Source organism: Thalassophryne amazonica, chromosome 1 (genome assembly GCF_902500255.1).
Source record: "Thalassophryne amazonica chromosome 1, fThaAma1.1, whole genome shotgun sequence".
In the NCBI taxonomy this organism is placed as follows: domain Eukaryota; kingdom Metazoa; phylum Chordata; class Actinopteri; order Batrachoidiformes; family Batrachoididae; genus Thalassophryne; species Thalassophryne amazonica.
The window spans coordinates 9475150-9496131 of NC_047103.1; the positions used below are offsets into that span (position 1 = coordinate 9475150).

The window sequence follows — 20982 nt, forward strand, 5'->3', positions numbered from 1 at the left end:
GGTCAGCTAGCTCCCGCTGGAATGCCCCCGATGCCGGGAAGCCCAGCGTGGGCGGCACCTGTGTGCGCACAGACAACTCCTGGTTCCTCCCCGTACTGCGCTCTGGGCCGGCCGCAGTTCTGCACACAACCCCAGGAATAGTGGCCCTGGTAATCAAAATCAGCTTATGAACCAATTATCGTCATTTGCAAGTAAATCCTCGCGTTCCTTGAATTCATGCTCACGTCAGATTGCACCATTTGCAAATTCCTCAGACAACGCTAACGCAGCCACTGTTAGTGCCACGTTACATGTGCTTTTATATCATCCATATAATTGCAAACACGTGAGTGTGTTATTTGTTTATGTGTGTGTCTCTGATGTGCACATCACCCTGATGACTTCATGTTTTCACACTATTAACGGTTACCAGCATCACCTCTACGTGTTGGCAGAGAAACAACAGCTGTAGAAACGTGTGTACACCAGCCAGGATTTTTGGGTGATGCACTGCACATTTCCACGGTCATTTCACTTTTGATACATCTGAACCTTAGTGTGGAGACAGACATACACAGCACTCTGTACATGAGGCTCCTGATCTTTGTATTACATTTGGGTGAGATGACATCATAGCCCGTTTGAGGCGCTGTCCTAAAATGAAGTTCTGTTCGAGGGCGGCACGAACTTTCTAGTATTTTTTTTCCCCACAGTAAGGTCGTCTGTGTACCTCTGGATATTCTTCAAGCTAAACTTTGTGTTGCTTCTGAGTAAAAGAGCACTGAGGTGCCGCCAGCTGGACATTGGTTTTGGAAAGTCTCTCATAAAACTTTTTTTTTAGAAGTTTATATATTTATTTTGGTACTGTTGTTGAGGTTTGTTGTTGTTTGTTTACTATGGGCTTGCTTGTTGAATTAACAGAACAAAAGCCAAATAAATATATTGGCTATACATAAAAGTGACGGGTTTGTTTTCTTTAACCGCTTCAGTTTTTCTGCAAACATTTTTTACTCCACAGAAACAGATTCTCAAACTGCACAGACACATAAAATCCAATAATTGTAAAGCAAACAGAAAGTGTGAGTTGACCACCATGGCCGCGTGCTGGTGCAGCTCGTTGTCCGTTTGTCTGTCCTCGTCGTCGTCCTGCGGTTCGGTTTGCCGCCCGCGCTCCTGCCACACCATGGCCTCCTTGTGGTGCTCCCGCCTGTACAGACTGGAGCGCTCATTCACGCTGACGCGACGCACCACCTTCCTGTGCACACACACAGAGAACCTAAGTGTGTGTTCTGTATGCTTCCTGCTGTGTTGCGTCCCGTCCCCCATGTGTCCACTCACCCTCTGCTGCCCGTGCTGGACGCTCGTCTCTGCAGCGTGCCCTTCTGCCGGTCCTGACTTTTCATGATGGCGTCGTGTTTGTGCTTCAGATCCAACAGTTTGGCTCTGACCTCCTCGTCCATGCACATGTCTGAGAAAAAGGTTCACAGCGAGGGGCGGGAACATTCAGAAAAGGTCAAAAGGCGAGTCAGGATTTTCAATACAGCCAACATCAAAACTCAACTCGCAAAAAAAAAAAAAAAGAAGTTGTTTGATTGCTTCATTTTAACTCCACTGTGGTTCTACACAGAACCAAAAATTATATATACACACATACTACATAAAGTGGTGATTCTACCCTGAATTACACCCCAGATGAGACCTGAGTATTTTTTATTATTATTAATATTTTAGAAGTGCTGCTGAAAATGCAATTGGAATCGACATCAAAAGACTGCAGACTACAGTATAACTAAAGCAAAACATCCATGAATTGCAAATTTGAAGAAACACACCCATACATGCTAAATGTCTGTCATTAGACACTTTATTAATCTGTCTTTCACAAAAGAAAAATAGGGGACCGTAGTCTCGTTTGAACCCTCTGTGATATTGTGGGATTTGCCCACTTATGGTGACCTCCATTTAATAATATACACAGCATAACTTCACACGGATAAATGTTGTAAGATTTTGTTTTTCGGCTGCAATCACCGAAGCAGTCGCGAAAAGTATTTATTTTTATTTTTTTCAGTTCCCAGTGGAGAAGAAAAGGCGAGGAGGTAGGAGACGTCGTGTCGGTAAGTGTTAGCCTACACAGCTAACCAGAGTACCTCCATTCTCTTGCCTGCAAAACCGCCTCGACACATTTGAGCTCCGGATCATAAACAAACCGCAACACAAGTCCACTTTCCCACCACATCCTCACTTTTTCTTTGTATTTTCACTGTGTGTAATTTGCTGAAAACCCCATTGAAAATGCCGAAGTTTGTTCCCCGGAAGTAGAAAAATTACGTTGTATGTGTCATATTTTACCCCTTTAGCACCCGCCCCCAAACGAGTGCGCTGCCAGACATCTCTGCACTTCCTCCAGTCCAGCAGAGGGAGAAGCGCGCGCACACAATTAAACCCTGCTGCACCGCATTCAGTTTGATTGCTGACACCAAGTTGGCTAAAGGTCTAATTTCAGTGCTCTTCAGCGCGCTCCTGCAGGTGTTCCACCTGCTGCATGTGCCTGATGTTTGGGAAAATGCGTGAGACGAGACCCGCATGAAGCCACACATCTGGCTCTGTCCTCCTCCTCTCTGCACCACTCCATGGCACAGAGCCCAACTATTCATGCAGTCACAAAGTTCTTCTGAAAAACTGGAGCGATCTGAATTCGGTTGGATGAATATGGGTGTGTGTGCGTGGAGACAATTCACCTTGTTCACAACAACAGAACTTAACGCGGAACATTATTCTTGACCGTGCGTAATGGTTCCTGATAATTCTCCAGCAACACGTGCCATTAATCGTAACGTGTGGTAACAGGTTGCAGCAGTTCCTGAAGACACCTGACGCCTGTGCCCCGAATCATCACATTCGTAATCAGCGGCCAAGAATGTGTACTTCATGGCATTCGTGACTTGTCATCGTTATGTGTAAACACAGCATAAAACACCTAAAACAGTTCTGCATTTTTAAAGGTGAAAAGTGGTCACACCATTTTCTTCCATATTTATATCTGTTGTCAACAGTCAGTCATATTGACTATGGTGTAGCACCAAAGGGATCATCCTGTTTGACTATGTGACCCAATCTTAGATTTACATCTGTGACATTTCTGACACATCAATCAATCAATCAATTTTTTTTTTATATAGCGCCAAATCACAACAAACAGTTGCCCCAAGGCGCTTTATATTGTAAGGCAAGGCCATACAATAATGATGTAAAACCCCAACGGTCAAAACGACCCCCTGTGAGCAAGCACTTGGCTACAGTGGGAAGGAAAAACTCCCTTTTAACAGGAAGAAACCTCCAGCAGAACCAGGCTCAGGGAGGGGCAGTCTTCTGCTGGGACTGGTTGGGGCTGAGGGAGAGAACCAGGAAAAAGACATGCTGTGGAGGGGAGCAGAGATCGATCACTAATGATTAAATGCAGAGTGGTGCATACAGAGCAAAAAGAGAAAGAAACAGTGCATCATGGGAACCCCCCAGCAGTCTACGTCTATAGCAGCATAACTAAGGGATGGTTCAGGGTCACCTGATCCAGCCCTAACTATAAGCTTTAGCAAAAAGGAAAGTTTTAAGCCTAATCTTAAAAGTAGAGAGGGTGTCTGTCTCCCTGATCTGAATTGGGAGCTGGTTCCACAGGAGAGGAGCCTGAAAGCTGAAGGCTCTGCCTCCCATTCTACTCTTACAAACCCTAGGAACTACAAGTAAGCCTGCAGTCTGAGAGCGAAGCGCTCTATTGGGGTGATATGGTACTACGAGGTCCCTAAGATAAGAAGGGACCTGATTATTCAAAACCTTATAAGTAAGAAGAAGAATTTTAAATTCTATTCTAGAATTAACAGGAAGCCAATGAAGAGAGGCCAATATGGGTGAGATATGCTCTCTCCTTCTAGTCCCCGTCAGCACTCTAGCTGCAGCATTTTGAATTAACTGAAGGCTTTTTAGGGAACTTTTAGGACAACCTGATAATAATGAATTACAATAGTCCAGCCTAGAGGAAATAAATGCATGAATTAGTTTTTCAGCATCACTCTGAGACAAGACCTTTCTGATTTTAGAGATATTGCGTAAATGCAAAAAAGCAGTCCTACATATTTGTTTAATATGCGCTTTGAATGACATATCCTGATCAAAAATGACTCCAAGATTTCTCACAGTATTACTAGAGGTCAGGGTAATGCCATCCAGAGTAAGAATCTGGTTAGACACCATGTTTCTAAGATTTGTGGGGCCAAGTACAATAACTTCAGTTTTATCTGACACATGAAGACAGACGCCTGTTTGATGTTCTATGATGAGGGTTAACAAAACCAGATTAAGTACATATATCTCGTAATTTGTTAAAGTGTACACTGCATCACATGCAGGCACACACGCACAAAAAGTCAGATTCAAGGCACTTCAGGTAGTAATGTGAACGCAGCTCAAGTTCTAAACCCTCCTTATAAATAGACAGGCTGTCCTGTCTGCAAACTTTTCCCCCACAGGTGGGCAGTTTGTCCTCCTTGGTGAGATTCAAACCTGTTGTTACACCCTGTCGTCTGCTTTCAAATGCCTTTTATTTCATAAACTGACTGCCTGCTGCAGCCTCGTTCTTCCTGTTGTTTTGACACTCTATGGTCCGCAGAGTTCTGGTTCTGTGCTGCACCCTAAGTGGACTGTGCCCTGCCAGAGGAGACACTGTGGAGCCGGACAGCACGGTGAGAGGGGCAGCGGGGAAACGGGAGCGTCCGGGGCCAAAGCAGAGTAGAGCGCAAAGCACCTGGAGACGATCACTGAACCTCTCACACACTGCAGGGAGCGCCAATTTCACAAACAGTGATACGAGAACCAATTTGCAGCCCCCATGTGTCATGAAAAAAATGCTGCCCAGTTTGCTTGTACCAAAAACCACTACATGTATGTGTGTGTGTGTGTGTGTATATATATATATATATATATATATATATATATATATATATACACACACACACACACACACACAGCATCCGGAAAGTATTCACAGCACTTCACTTTTTCCACATTTTATGTTACAATGTTATTTGATTAGATTTATTTATTTAGCACAAAATAAAACTCACACAAAATAATGTGAATACAAAAAAACAACGAGAGAGAAAGAGAATTGCAGTGTGGAGAACCTTATTCCAGAATGCATGAAATTAATTTTTCCCCTCAAATTTCTACACACAATTCCCCACAATGACAATGTGGAAAACTTTTTCTTTTCTTTTTTTGCAAATTTATTAAAAAACAAAACAAAAACACAACTAAGAAATCACATGTACATAAGTATTCACAGTCTTTGCTATGAAACTCAAAATTGAGCTCAGGTTCATCCTGTTTCCACTGATCATCCTTGAGATGTTTCTACAGTTTAATTGGAGTCCACCCGAGGTAAATTCAGTTGACTGACCTGATTTGGAAAGACACACACCTGTCTACATATAAGGTCCCACAGTTGACAGTCAGAGCACAAACCAAGCATGAAGTCAAAGGAATTGTCTGTAGACCTCTGAGACAGGATTGTCTCAAGGCACAAATCTGGGTACAGAAAACATTTCTGCTACTTTGAAAGTCCCAATGAGCACAGTGGCCTCCATCATCTGTAACTGGAAGAAGTTCAGATCCGCCAGGACTCTTCCTGGAGCGGGCCACACATCTAAACTGAGTGATCGGGGGACAAGGGCCTTAGTCGGGGAGGTGACCAAGAACCTGATGGTCACTCTGTCAGAGCTCCAGCATTCCTCTGTGGAGAGAGAAGAACAACAATCTCTGCTTCAATCCACCAATCAAGCCTGTATGGTAGAGTGGCCAGATGGAAGCCACTCCTGGAGTTTGACAAAAGGCACCTGAAGGACTCTCAGACCAGGAGAAACAAAATTCTCTGGTCTGATGAGACAAAGAATGAACTCTTTGGCCTGAATGTCAGGTGTCATGTTTAGAGGAAACCAGGCACCATCCCTACAGTGAAGCATGGTGGTGGCAGCATCATGCTGTGGAGATGTTTTGCAGCAGCAGGAACTGGGAGACTAGTCAGGATTGAGGGAAAGATGAATGCAGCAATGTACAGAGACATCCTGGATGAAAAACTGCTCCAGAGCGCTCTTGACCTCAGAATGGGGCAACGGTTCATCTTTCAGCAAGACAATGACCCTAAACACACAGCCAAGATATCAAAGGAGTGGCTTCAGGACAACTCTGTGAACGTCCTTGAGTGGCCTAGTCAGAGCCCAGACCTGAATCTGATTGAACATCTCTGGAGAGATCTGAAAATGACTGAGCATCGATGCTCCCCATAAAACCTGATGGAGCTTGAGAGGTGCAGCATCACCAAAGTATTGAGCAAAGGGTGTGAATACCTATGTGATTTCTTAGGTTTTTATTTTTAACAAATCTGCATAAAAAAACCCCAAACCATAAAAACGTTTTTCCTGTAGTCATTATTGGGTGTTGTGAGTAGAATTTTGAGGAACAAATGAATTTCATCCATTTTGGAATAAGGATGTAACATAACAAAATGTGGAAAAAGTGAAGTGCTGTGAATACTTTCTGGACGTGCTGTATCAATTTAAACAGTCACTGTCCAAACCGTTTGGATCCGGCTGTCCTCTGGGATTTGTCACTTTCACACCTGTAGTTCATTTGATCCAAACAAGGAACCAGAATCTTATACTGCTGCACATTTTTCTTGGTTCAGGTTGTTTCCACATATTTATTTGTAAGTGTAGCAGAAAGGTAAATGTGAGGTAAAAAAAAAAAAAAAAAGCACACATCTGTCATAATCACTGCCAATGTGTCTTTGAGCAATTCAGATCCTGAGCTACAGGGTCATGAATCATCTCAGTGTATTTACGCAAAATAAAATAAAAAAATAAATACATTTTTTGTGTTCAGCCTGTAAACGAGTCATTGTTGTGAGTCAGGGGTTCTGGTTCTGGTCTTACCGAGTGGAGTCTCATCCAGGACAGACTTGGCATTTAGACTGGCTCCGTGGGCCACCAGCAGTTCTATCATTTGGATCTTTGGAACAAAGTATTTAAAAATTTGTGCATGTTTATTTATTTATTTTAGTATAGTTTTGGGGGTATTTGTGCAGCACTCACTTGTCCCCAGCAGGAGGCAGCATGCAGTGGCGTCCAGCCGTCCGAGTCCTTGACCTCCATCTGAGCCTTGTGCTCCAGCAGCAGTTCAGCCACAGACATGTAGCCGTTAGCAGATGCAATGTGGAGCTGAGAAAGATGTGAAGATCCACAGTCATAGAGGCAGTGTGTGGATTTGTGATGATGAATAAGTTCACGTAAAGCACACGTTTTATCATTTGTAAGCCTAGGCTCAGATTCTCTCTCTGTCCAATCTAATACGTGTTAGCTTTTTCCGCCGTGCATGTGCCCGTCTGTCTCACCAGTGTTGTGCCATTATCATCCTGTACATTTAGGTCGTCTCCGCTCCGAAGCAGAGCCTGAATGTCGGCCAGCATCACCTTCTCTTTAGTGCCTCGACATTCATCTATTTGGTCCTGAGTTATTCCTACACACAGGGAAGAGGCAAAGAAAACACACCACACACACTTAATAAAACACAGCTAACAACGCTAAAAAGGACAAACGTTCAAATGCTGGTGACGCCAACTTTCTGACCCTGTTCAGCCATCACCATCTCCAGCAGCTCCAGGGTGGCTTCATCCTCACAGAGGTCATAGGGCATGTTGCCATCTGCATTGACAGCCAGCAGGTTAGCCCCACTACACACACACACACACACACACACACACACACACACACACACACAAAAATCAGATTAGTGGAGAGTCGAGCTGCAGCCTTATTTGCATTGTGGACATTTGTTAGCCTGAACAGGATGAATAAAAACTGCACAGAGTCACTTCAGCTTTTGCCTTAAAAATGTCAACAAAACTCTGCAGTGTTTCAGATTTTTGACATATCTTTACTGTTAAGTCAGTGAGGAAAACAATGACAGAAATGGTGCACCTGGTACAGAGAGAAAGGGAGAGAAACTAAAAGGCCAAACTCACGCCTGAACCAGGAGCTGCACCAGCCCTGTGTGGCCACAGGTGGCAGCGGCGTGCAGTGGAGTCCACAGCTCACTGTCACATGCATTCACGCAGGCGCCGGCATCCAGGAGGCACTGCACGACCTCCACAAAGTCATCAATGCAGCACTGGAGAAGGTAGGGGGTTATACATGAAAAGGTGTGCTCATATACATATATGCACAGAGAAGAAGCCCCCCTGATACTTACACAACTTTGATGCATGCACTGTGTCGTGCACGAGAGTAAACTCGTCATTAACGGGTGTAGACTGAACGTGAGAGGGGAACTTCTGCATTGAGTGCCGGACACAGTTTTAAGCAGGTCTGCACAGCGTTACTGCAAGCAAGTCTGTGCAACACGGCGCTCCTGTACACAACTAAAAACTGAGTGCATGAATCCAGAGGATTCAGCTGGAGAACATGATCACACAGCCCCAAACGCCCTGATTGATCAGCTCTGATCAAACCTAAAAAGAGCTGTGACTTCAAAATAAAAGCGCCGTCGCTGTATGTCAGTGCGATCATCAGATGATCATCAGCAGACCTGATCAGAGCAACCGGAGCTTTAAAAGTTTAACGAGTCACAGCGCTTCATTCACAGCAGCCTTTACCACAGCCAGACTCAGCAGCATCTGGACACAATGAAAATTATTCACCAAGACAAAAACACACAAACAACAACAACAAAAAAAACCACTAATAATAATAATGTTAAATGACTCTGTTTCTGACGTGAACCACGCCGTGCAGGAGAGAACAGAGCGCGCTTCCACAGAGGCAGAAAACAGCAGCTTTGGCTACATACTACAGTCCACTGTTTTCCATGTGCAGTGATGTTCTGCACAGCCGGCAGGAGTGAACTGGGTTTAAATAGCGCCAAGGTACACGCGACTATGTGCACACATTAAACAGCGAACACACGCAGCTGCAACACAGATCTACTAACACGGAAAAAGGCTGAGTATGCGCACATTTTGGGCGTATTTAAATGAAACCACGCCGCAATATGCAGCTCTACTAATACGCCAATGTGAAAGGGGCTTGAACAGTGTGAGTGGCTCAGTCAGTGCACCGCATCAGAGAGCAGCTCGTCTTAATGATTATAATGAAATGTTAAATCTATCACAAACATACTTTTACAGCTGCGCACAAGAAGGCAAGAACATGCAACTGTTTTACCAAGCCATGACAATGTAAACATGACAATAAACATGACCTTTTTAGACTCCTCCAAATGCTTTCTCCACCTCGTTCATCGCTCGTGTGAGAGAAGCAGCAGCTGCAGTGCTCCTCTGTGATTCTGGAAGTGATTCAAGGCTTTTTCAACCCTTAAGTCCAACAGAAAATGATTAAACCGCTACAAAATAATTATGTTATATACGCAGTGTCCAGCGCACAACGTGTGGCAGCCAGTGGAACAAAGCATGACGTTCAGCTGGGAACACAGCGGGTGGGATTGCCATGACGATGTGTGCAAGTGTGCGTATCAAAGTTGTGCAAGTGTCAGGGGGCTTAAACACAGATCAGAGAACAATTCTAAATTAGACTTAATTATTATTTATGGCATCCTGCATAAACATCCAATTAACAAACACTGGATCCAGATCAGGAAAGTCACCATTTTTTTGTTCTCTTGATGGCATGAGGGTGAACAGCAACCACAGCAACACCCCCCCCCCCCCCACACACACACAAGTTTGGTCATCTTTGTTTCTGCTGTGATCTTTATTATTATTTTTTTTTATAAAGGCGCTATAAATTAATTTTCTTCCACAAGACGTCACACGAGCGCCACATTTCAGGGCAAAAGAGACACACAACCTCCTCAGCCCCTCCTCCTCAACTCCCCCCTCAGCACTGAGCAGAAGGAATGCAAGTTGCAAGCGAAGATTCATCCCATCCTGTCTATGGCTGATGCTGAGACCCTGATCCATGCGTTTATCTCTTCTAGATTGGACTACTGGAATGTTTTTTTTTTTTTGGTTTACTGCAGTCTAGCATTAGGGGTCTCCAATTGGTTCAAAATGCTGCAGCCAGACTTTTGACACAAAGCAGAAAGTTCGACCACATTTTGGCATCTCTTCACTGGCTTCCTGTCCCAGTGAGATTAGATTTTAAGGTTCTGCTACTAGTCTATGAAATTGTTCAAGGACTGGCACCTCCCTACCTAGCTGACCTAATTAAACCTTACGTACTGGCCTGGGCTTTACGTTCTCAGGGTGCAGGACTACTTTGTGTCCCTAAAGTGAATAAAAAGTCTGCAGGTCACAGAGCTTTCTCTTATCGTGCCCCTGTTCTGTGGAATGATCTCCCTGCGTCAATAAAATGGTCAGATTCTGTGGAGACTTTCAAGTTCAGATTTAAGACACACTTATTTTCCATTTCGTATGGCTAGCATACTGGTACAGTTTTGTTTTATGCTTTTTACTCTTTTAATTCATTTTATTAGGAAATGGAGCGTGCTGCAGCCTCAACTTTACCTAAATTGTGGGTCTTTTAGTGAAGTTTATGGCTAGTGGCCGGTGATCACCTTAGTATTTTCTGTTTTTCTTGTTTAATGCTGACAAATTATACTGTATTTCTTGTCTTTCTGATGCCTGATTCTGTTTTTTCTCTCTGTTTAAGGTGCAGCTCCATCCACAGATGGGTGTGTTATTTGTGCTGGAGACCCTCCTGTCCTGTGCACAAACAGCATTTCTTGTATATTCGTTTTGTGAATTGGCCTGTAATTTATGTCTGTATCATGGCTCAAGCAGAGGGTCACCCCTTTGAGTCTGGTCTGCTTGAGGTTTCTTCCTTAGAGGGAGTTTTTCCTTACCACTGTTGCTCTGGGGGTTAGTAAGGTTAGACCTTACTTGTGTGAAGCGCCCTGAGGCAACTCTGTTGTGATTTGGTGCTATATAAATGAAAATAAATTGAAATCAAGTTGGAGCATTTTAACAGGTTAAATGGGTCGCTAAGTTAAAAAAAAAGAAAAAAAAAGTATGTTGATTCTAGTGTGACCACTTTCTTGGTGACAGGAATATTTAGCCTCTGAACAGGAATTTATGTAAATCCCAACATCTCATGCACGTACAGCTGGACCAGGAAGGTGAATAAGGGACAGAAACGCTCAGATGACAACACCAGAGATATAAGCAAAACAAAAAACAAAACAAAAATGCCTGAACATTTTTTTTTTCATGGCTAAATCATAAGCTGTTCACAATCCACCTTTTTTATATAAAGCCTTTTGCAATCACGTCCAAGCGTTTTAAGGTAAAACAAGGTGGAGATATTGAAGAAAACACCAAATTGTTCTCCTGCTGAACAGATTATATTTCCCTCACTAACCATTGCTGCTCTTTTCTAATGCAGCATATTATAGAAAGACTTGAACCTGCACATTATTTAAATACATTTTAAGGGGACACAGCTTTTCTACAGCTTTTACTTCATTCAATACTAATTGAACTACCAGTGTCAAGTACTTTGAACATCTAAATGCTGAAGAAATGTATTTTATTGCAGTTTAAAGAAACTATAAACCATTTAATGTGTGAGCAAACCCGTGTTTAATTTGTACAAACGTACAGAAGATGCAAACAATGACATTCTCATTTCAAATGTCCCCGTTTTCAGGTTCAGCAGAACGAGCCTCAAAAACACGAGATCACGCTGAAGAAATGCTCGCCCTCTGCTGTGTAAATACAGGTTTTCCACTTATTGCGTCCATAAAGAGTTCTCTGTGCTCAAAGCGCATCTCTCATGACTTTCTAACAGCCAGTACGAGTCATTAACCTGCAAACAGAACAAAAACCCACAGAGCCGCTGACTGTACAGGCTACAGGACTGTGAAGTCTGCATGTGACCCTCCAACAGGCTCAAAATCCATCAAACTGACTTAAAGCTAAGTGAAAATAAAGACAGGCACGACTCGGTGGCTCCACAAGTCTACACAACATGAACACCTCAGTGGACTTTCCACTCATCAGCTTCTAAACCGGATGAACACAGTGAACCCTAAAAACCTGCTCAAGCATTGGGAAACTATTGCACTGATCTTGCACTTGTGTGGGGAAAAGATGTCAAGAAACAAGAAGTCTTAAATATCCAGAGACAGGTGAACCATCAAGACAGCTGCCTCAGATTCCATCAGCACTGATCCTAAGTCCTCCCCATCAGGTGGAGGTGGAAGAGGAAGCGCTCAAGCAGCCACTGCATCAGTCCAGACGTGTCTGAGGACTTCAAGATGATAGATGCTGGATGCCAGCGCTCTTCATTGTGTCAGACAAAGAAGAGCTGGAGGTGCTGTGGAGGAACAACAGCTGACTGCTAACACACTGAGAGCTCTGCAGGTTTAGTCACCGTCACTCACTGCCAAGTGCCTCCAGTGAACGACATTTCTATTGACCTCTCGATGAGCAATTGTCCCATAAAGAGGCAACAGTTGTGTGTGAAGGCGGTTTTATGAACAGTGTCAACTGTTGAAGCTGTGTGAAAGACAGGAACAGGCTATTTAACTCCACCCACCACCAAGTGTGGGAAAAATCTATACGTTGACGTATCAGAGGGCTCCGAGCCTAGATTAGGAATTTATACATTTGAAAAGACGAGTGAGATGAAGACATTTTAGGTCTGCTGCCCAGTAATTATACCTAATCATTAAATAATAATTGAGGAGATGAACCATTTCCTCAGTGCTGTCAAAAATAATAAATAAATATCAGTGTTAAGTAATTAATCTGGATCTCGTGGACTTTGGAAAGACCACATGGGGTTTGATTTCCCCCACGTGTTGGTAAATTACTGAGGGCCGGCATCTCACTGGGCTTCATGGTTTACCTGATGTAGAGCAGTCAGTCCGTCCTCGTTGAACAGGTCTGGGCTGACACCACAGTTCAGCAGCTCCCTCACTACAAGGACAGAAAAAACAAATAAAATCAATACCAAGCCACATGATCAGAACAGCAATATACTTTGGCCCTCAGTTAACTATACAGATTTAGTACATGTGTACAATTAATAGTCAATAATAATGAAACCAATTAAACCAACTTGACTGAAGCAAAATATTAAAACTGACATATCCAGAATATAAACAAAGCGCTACTGGATGTTATTAACGGATTTGTGTTTAAAGGTACTAAAAGACCAAATAAATAACATGAAGCAGATGAGCGTCCATGACTCCTCTTCGATGGGACGCCCGTCCAACACAGGTTATTTCTCCGGCCGAGGCTGGTACCCATTTACAGCTGGGTGCACTGGGACGATGGAGAAGAAATGTCCTATCCAAGGTTACAGACAGGTTGGGAGACCGGCAGTGGGCCCCAGGTCTATATATTAGGACACCAACTCCTTACCCCACTGATCTACCCTCTCCTACTGTTCAGACAGATGACAAACAGCTCTGAGACTGAACATAAACTAAACCACATCAAATGATTTTGGGCTTCAACGCAACAGAGCTGCCATTTGTGAGTCCACAGATTTTCTCACATCATTAAGAATCAGGTATTGCATATCAAATAAATCACATTCCTGCTTAAGTGTGTGTATTCCCGCCATGTGTTAAGCCCACCTACCCTCCTCGACATCATTCCGTGCTGCAGCGTCCAACAGGGTGACCGCATTGGGGAACTTCACTTTGCTTGTGCGTCCTTTCTTCTTATCTGCTTTGGCCTTGGATCCCCTCACTGCATCCTTCTCCATCTGGTTCCAAGCCTTCAGCTGTTGAGCGCGACGTTTCTGGGCATGCTTCATGCGTTCGGTGGCACTCAGGCGCCCCACTGTGGCCATTTCAGCCAGCAGCTCGCTGTGATCTGCTGCCATGCCACAGACTCTCCGATCAGTCTATTTCTGCTTCCCCAAATCCAGTTTCTCATATATCTCGCCTGTTGGCCTTAAAGAGGCAGTCAAAGCCACAGGCCACCAAACTGGCCTGTGGTTACAGACAGCGAGTAGTCGTCACAAAAAAGAAGAAGAAGAAGAAAAAAAAAAAAGCTACATCAAAAGAGAAGTTCAATACCTGGGGTCAGGTGATGGACACTGCCATAATTAAAGAAATATGAAAGACATACAAATATGACAATTTTGCCTTCCCATATTTTCCAACTTAGCCAAGGAATAAAAGCCAAAAGATGGAGGTCCAAAATGAAATAATCCAAGCGGGGTCCTGGAACTGAACAATGGTCCTTCCATCCATGTTATTTGAGGGCAACTTGTCCAACAACATTAAGAAAACACCACCCCCAAAATATAATGGAGCATTCCAGCTTCTAGCCCACAGTAGTGGAAACAATCTGTGACGATCCATCCACCCGCCCTCGATATCGACTAATGCTGTTTAGGGCTGCAGGAGCTGGAACCTGAAGGCTGTGATAACTCATTGCCAAAACCCTTTCAACAGGGGAAGTAGTTGTGTGTATAACTGACTCATAAATCCACCAGCAATGAAGAAGTGGGACATTTGAACAATGAGGTTTGTGGTTCAAGTTCAAGGCGACACTGACGGTCCTCAGCTGGCCGCTGATGGTGACTGGCAACTAGTCCAAGGTTGTTGTTATTGGTGTTCACAAGAAGAATCTTAGACATGACGCTTTCAATGAGTCAGTCTTCAGCACCGATCTCTTCTGTCTGCATCTGTTGGTGGACAAAGAGAATGTGACGACAGTATTATAGTAATAACGTTGGCACGCTGTTCTCCTAATCCAGTTATCTTTAACCTCCGAGCTCCTTTCCCCTACTCCCTCCGCTCCCACTCCTCTCCCAAAGGAAACCTGAAACGCAAGGGTGTTTTTTTTTTTGTTTTTTTTGACACGCCTTCCAGTCCATCACACACGCTGCAGCCGCCCACTTAAGAAAATACACCAAAAGTGAGTCGGACTCGGAGACGGTGTGGAAGAGCAACTAAATCGTTACAGGACATCTTTCAGCTTACGTCCGAACCGCTGGTCAGAAAGCTTTTGCTCACTGCCTTTCATCAGGTTCCCGGGCAGATTACACTCGTGCTGCTCTTTCCAGGCTATCCATTTATTATTTAAGTCTGGGCCTGCGAGCGCTGAGAGGAAGGTCAACTAGTAGCTCTCAGTGAGATAGGAGAGAGAGACTGATAAGCCTGCAGTGGAGCCACAGAGCCGCTGCGGCACACTGCCAGCTGATCGATGGGGCAGTGGTACTGACGTGACCGCAACTTCGTACCAATCAGCCAATGAGAGAGCAAACAGATATTAGGAAATCTGTACAAATGCAGGATGTTACTACAAGGGTTTAAGGTTGTTTAAGGTCTGTCACCTGCCCTGCTGATGACTTTTTTGTTTTCTTAATGGCGTGATTCGACGGTGCTTATATGAGCGTGCTTAGGTAAAGCACACCACTGCTTGCAAGCATTTTAAAACAATTACTGATCATTGTTTTAATTACTAAAAATAGTGGGAAAGAAACTTTGGAGATCTATCAAAAACACAACCCAAACCTCTGGGACAGCATGCTGGTGTCTGCATCTGATTGACAGAAGACACACTGGAAATGACCCACCAGGTGTTCTTTTAGTCAATGTTTGTTTAATCCAAAAACTGCAGATTTTAAAACTTAGAAATATATTATTTTTCAAAATTCTAGAATTACAACCAAAAGCATTAAAAAAAAAAAAAAGTAGATTGCAGAAAAAAAAAAAAAAAAAAATCCTGGATCCACCTCAAACTTGACTCAAGATTCACCACTTCACCAAATTCCACCAATAGCTGCACAGACCTTTTGATTCATCCTACTCACTAACAAGTGAAGTCAAGTTTGGGAGCATGCACTGGCGCCACCACATTAACCACACCACAGAGCTGCCTTGGGTCCTGGATGGCAAACACCACTGCAGACAACCAGCCCGCCCCCATCTCTCAAAATAATCTATCTGTCTGAGTTTGGTGAAAGGTGGGTGTGTTTTTGGCCTTCTCCAGCCACTGCAGTATAAGCACAGAGGCACCTACGTGCTGAATCGTGTAGACACAAATGTGTCACATGGCCAAAATGCCGTACCCAATGCTCCATCACGGTGCAAATGATATTCATTTGCAGCGGTGGGGACAGTTCCGCTAATCTGCCAACCGCTAATTAGTGAAGCTCACTTTTTCCATTGGCGGATTAGCTTTTCAGCTCACTTTGAAAACTATCAGCAGATTAATTAGCTTCCGCTAAATTTAGTTCCACTAATTTTCAGTGCGCTAACATTTCTTTACTGGCATAGTTAAGGCCAAATGGTCAAAAATGTTTGTAAACCCTAAAGTCAAACATTAATTCCTGTCTGATGCATGCTTTGCAACAGCCGGAGTGCCACAAGAAAGTCAGCCCTCCCCCAGCATAAGGGGGCGGGCCAGCTGCCAGATGCCGCCGTTGCTGGAAAAAGATGTCATTTACTTTCAACATGCAGCAGTTCAGATAGTGGCAGAGGTAAAAGAGGCAAATTATAACATCCTTTTCACTCATTGTAATGGCAACATGACACTGAACTAAAATGACTAAACTAACTGAACTACAAAACATGATTAATCAATAACACTAACAACACCGTTAACTAGCATGAACCACAGTGACAACATTTAAAACCAAAAACCCCATACTCCCATGGTGCATTGCAGCACAATGTCCATTGTCACGGGTCAAAATACATTTTTTAACCTACTTGCACTGGTGCTAGTAACAAAAAAAGTTTCTTGCACAACCAAAAGTCAGTCTTATATCAACCTTAAAACTCCTCCTCTGATGTGTCAGACTGTTCCTCTCTGGGGAGAGGTTGAGGGGAGAGCAGCAGCAGCGGCAGACAGTTTTTTTTTTTCACATGCGCGTGGGAACGTACGGAACCCAGGAGAGGTCACTTAAAGGTATTTTTTTTTCTGGCCATGATCATTTGTGCGCACGTTTTCCTTTAACTGAGCACACAAATTAATAAAACGTGCTCTCAAATTAATAAAACGTGCGTACATTTTCCTGGCCGTGATAATTCATGTGCACGTTTTCCTTTAATTGAGCCCTCGAATTAATAAAACGTGCACACGTTTTCTTTTAATTGAGCCCTCGAATTAATAAAACGTGCACACGTTTTCCTTTAATTGAGCCCTCGAATTAATAAAACGTGCACACGTTTTCCTTTCGTTCAAAATGAACTCCATAATATGACCTAAATTGTCATCCTCACGACGGGGAGACGCTTCGCCCTCAGCATCCTTTTTAATGTGCTTAAACTCCAGATGATGCCATACTGGGCAGCTGGAGTTCTCTGTATGTCCTTGTGCGCCGAAACCATGATGATACACTCTGACCAGATCCATTTCTAATTGGGAAATGTATTACACTGTCTCCTGGTTTGTTGGCTAATAGCCAACATTTATGTGTCAAGACAAAATTGAGTGCAGGTTTTACAAATTGTGGCCACTTTTAAGTAGATTGTGCCCTTGTTTTACTCAAACAATGCTTAAAACGTGTGCACAATATCATAAAACGAGCACACAATATCATAAAATGTGCGCACATTCTCTGCACATGCAAAACATTTTGCGACATTTCCATGGCTCCGTAGGTTCCTTGCTCTCTCTCCCCTGAAACTCTGTCATAATTGTGTTACAAACCAGTCACCATTTGTTTTATTATACATCTGTGTAGTTAATAAATAAAATAATCTTCACGGACGATTCGTTCACGCCCGCACGTGAAAAAAAGAAAACTGAGGAGAGACCAGCAGCAGCAGCGGCAAACTCTCCCCAGAGAGGAAGAGTCTGACACATCAGAGGAGGAGTTTTGAGGTTGATATAAGACTGACTTTTGGTTGTGAAAGTAACTTTTTTTTGGTGCAAGTAATTTTTTGTTACTAGCACCAGTGCAAGTAGGTTAAAAAATGTATTTCGACCCCTGCATGTGTGCGCGAACGGGACAGGAGGTCCTCAAACTGGAGCTCCTGCAGCTCCAGTTATTTGCTGCAGCTCCTGCAGCAAATAATGAAACTCCCCGAATTGGCAACGTCTCATGAGGATGTTGTGAATCCAGGGATAGCACCGCTGGCGACGTTTGTCAGCTTTCCTCAACAAATACAGCACAGCAACTCGCTCTGTGTATGAGAGTCATAAAACGCAGGGAAGACGAAGACAACACACTGGAAATTCTTTTTTTTCCTTATTTATTCCTTTATTGGTTCATTCTACTTGTGCTTATAGTTGATAAAACTTGGATAAAGTTACTTGCACCAGTGCTATTGCAGTATAAAATTACGTGCACTGCTCGAATAATACGTGCACAAACTACCACATGCACGTACTAATTCGACCCGATTGTTCACTGTTGTCAGCTAATATCCCTAATTTCTCCTAAAATAATACTAGTACCAACTTTCTGTTTTCACAGTGTTCATTCTTGACCCAAAATACATTAGCATACCAAATGGAAAATGTCAGCTCTCCCCAGCTTCTCCATGAAATACACACGCACACACACACAGAGACCACTTGGCTATAACATAAATATTCACCTTCAGCTTATATGACAGTGAAGCTGCAAACCATTTACAACAGCTTCTTGTGTGTGAAATGACTTTTCAAAGGCCATGGCACATGAAAAAAAAAAAAAACTGGCACAGCAAAAAACATTACATAATTGTAACAGGTTACCTTTACAAGGCCTCATAAAATGAAAGATGTGATTAAGTACAAGAAAAGAAACAAAGCGAATAATTGATGACCATTACTTTATTGTGCAACTAAATTCGATCACCCCATGGGTTTAAGGCTCTCAAGAGTGGCATTTTCAAACAACACAAATGAAGTTTTATTTAATGAATAAATTGGCAGTTTAGGAACATGGGTTTTAAATGTAACAGACCAGGACACTACAGGTTATATTCAACACACACACACACCGAACCATTTGTCCTTCATCATAAGCTGCAAAGTAATTTCTTTTAATTGAAACAAAAGCTTAACACTTCCCCATTATATTAGACCATTATACAAAGGCTAAACTTCAACAACAAATTTGGCTTAGTGAAGAACATCTAAAAAGTGAGGGAACTGTGGTACAACCTTCTTTATACAACCTGTCTTTGTCCTTCAGGATCAAGCCTCGGGATCCAAAGTCCGAGTTCACTCAGGGAAAATGTGTTCATTCTGAAACACAGAGTCGCTGTCAACCCAACCCTCAAAGACCAAGTGGGCGAGGCCATTAATAACCCAACCTGCTTACGGACAGTGTTCTTAACCCAGCTTAACAAATGGAAAGAGTTTTTTTTCTTAAGAGTGAGAGAGAAGGCAAAGCAGGGCCAAACCCTTCAGGAAAACAACTGCTGTACTCAAACACAGAATCTGCACAAACAAGTGACTTTTTCCATCTTGCACACGTGAAAAGCCATTTATTTATTAGGAATAAATTACTTGTACTCAATTTATATATTTATATATATATACATACATACATACATACATACATACACACACGTATTTGATCCACTATCGATTTTGCAAGTTTTCCCACCTACAAAAAATGGAGAGGTCTGTAATTTTTATCATATGTACACCTCAACCTCAATAAATAAATAAATAAATAAAAATCTGAAAATCACTGAAGGAGGAGTCCTTCCGGGATATGTTATCTCGGAGGACTCCAGAGGCAGTTGCAAGGTACAGACAGGCCCGAAGGGCAGCAGCCTCTGCTGTGGGGGAGGCAAAGCAGTGGGTGTGGGAGGAGTTCAGAGCAACCATGGAGAAGGACTTTCAGTTGGCACCAAGGTGCTTCTGGCGGACCGTGAGGCACATCAGGAGGGAAAAACGGGGAACCATCCAAGCTGTCTACAGTAAGGATGGGACTCTGTTGACCTCAACTGAGGATGTAATCTGGGGCTGGAAGGAACACTTTGAGGAACTCCTGCTTAGACCGGAGTGGGGGCAGCTCTGCCCCTATAGTAGGGGCAGAGCTGGAAGCTGATGGGGGATCATCATCAATTTCTCTGGTAGAAGTCACTGAGGAAGTCAAACAACTCTGCAGTGGCAAGGCCCCAGGGGTTGATGAGATCTGTCCAGAAATGCTGAAGGCTCTGGGTGTGGAGGGATTATCTTGGATGAGATGTCTCTTCAACATTGCGCTGAGGTCAGGGACAGTGCCTAAGAAGTGGCAAACTGGGGTGGTGGTCCCCATATTTAAAAAGGGGGACCAGAGTGTGTGCCAACTACAGGGGCATCACACTACTCAGCCTCCCTGGTAAAGTCTGCTCCAGGGTGCAAGAAAGGAGGGTTCGATAGTCGAACCTCTGATTGGAGAGAAACAATGCGGGTTCCGTCCTGGTCGTGGAACAACTGACCAGCTCTTCACTCTCACAAAGATCCAGGAGGGGGCCTGGGAGTATGCCCATCCAGTCTACATGTGTTTTGTGGACTTGGAGAAGGTGTATGATCGGGTACCCTGGGAGATACTGTGGGAGGTGCTGTAGGAGTATGGAGTGAGGGGGTCCCTTCTCAGGACCATCCAATCTCTGTATTCACAAAGCGACAGCTGTGTTCAAGTCCTCGGCAGTAAGTCAGAATCGTTTCCGGTGGAGGTTGGCCTCCCCAAGGCCTGCACCTTGTAGGGCTGCAACAAACGATTATTTGGATCATCGATGAATCTGATGGGGTTCCGACACGATTAATCGATTAATCAGAATAGCGGGGAATTTTTTTTTAAAAATGTGCCAGGGAAACAATTTTTCTCTCCTTCCATCACTTTAACAGAACATTATTTGAAAACTTAAAATACTTGAAAATCAACAAATCATCAAATGTCCCTTGGCTGTTGAAATATAAAATAATAAAGAATAAAACAGTTTATAATAAAGAACAAAAATAATGATTTCAAATGGCATTGCTTTATCAAAGTGCTGAGTTGCCATAAAACAACATTGAAACATATAAATGTTATAAAA

At 43.4% G+C, this 20982-nt stretch overlaps 1 protein-coding gene across 1 annotated transcript in view; it reads right to left on the minus strand.

Moving 5' to 3' along the window:
- The window catches only part of ppp1r16a (protein phosphatase 1, regulatory subunit 16A), a 38368-nt gene that overhangs the window by 2861 nt on the left and 14525 nt on the right, over window positions 1-20982 (minus strand). The window contains 9 exon segments of the mRNA XM_034161570.1: window positions 1072-1234; window positions 1318-1447; window positions 6963-7038; window positions 7122-7247; window positions 7421-7545; window positions 7656-7759; window positions 8051-8196; window positions 12894-12964; window positions 13637-14693. Coding sequence (XP_034017461.1) covers window positions 1072-1234; window positions 1318-1447; window positions 6963-7038; window positions 7122-7247; window positions 7421-7545; window positions 7656-7759; window positions 8051-8196; window positions 12894-12964; window positions 13637-13883 — 1188 coding nt within the window. The 5' untranslated portion in view covers window positions 13884-14693.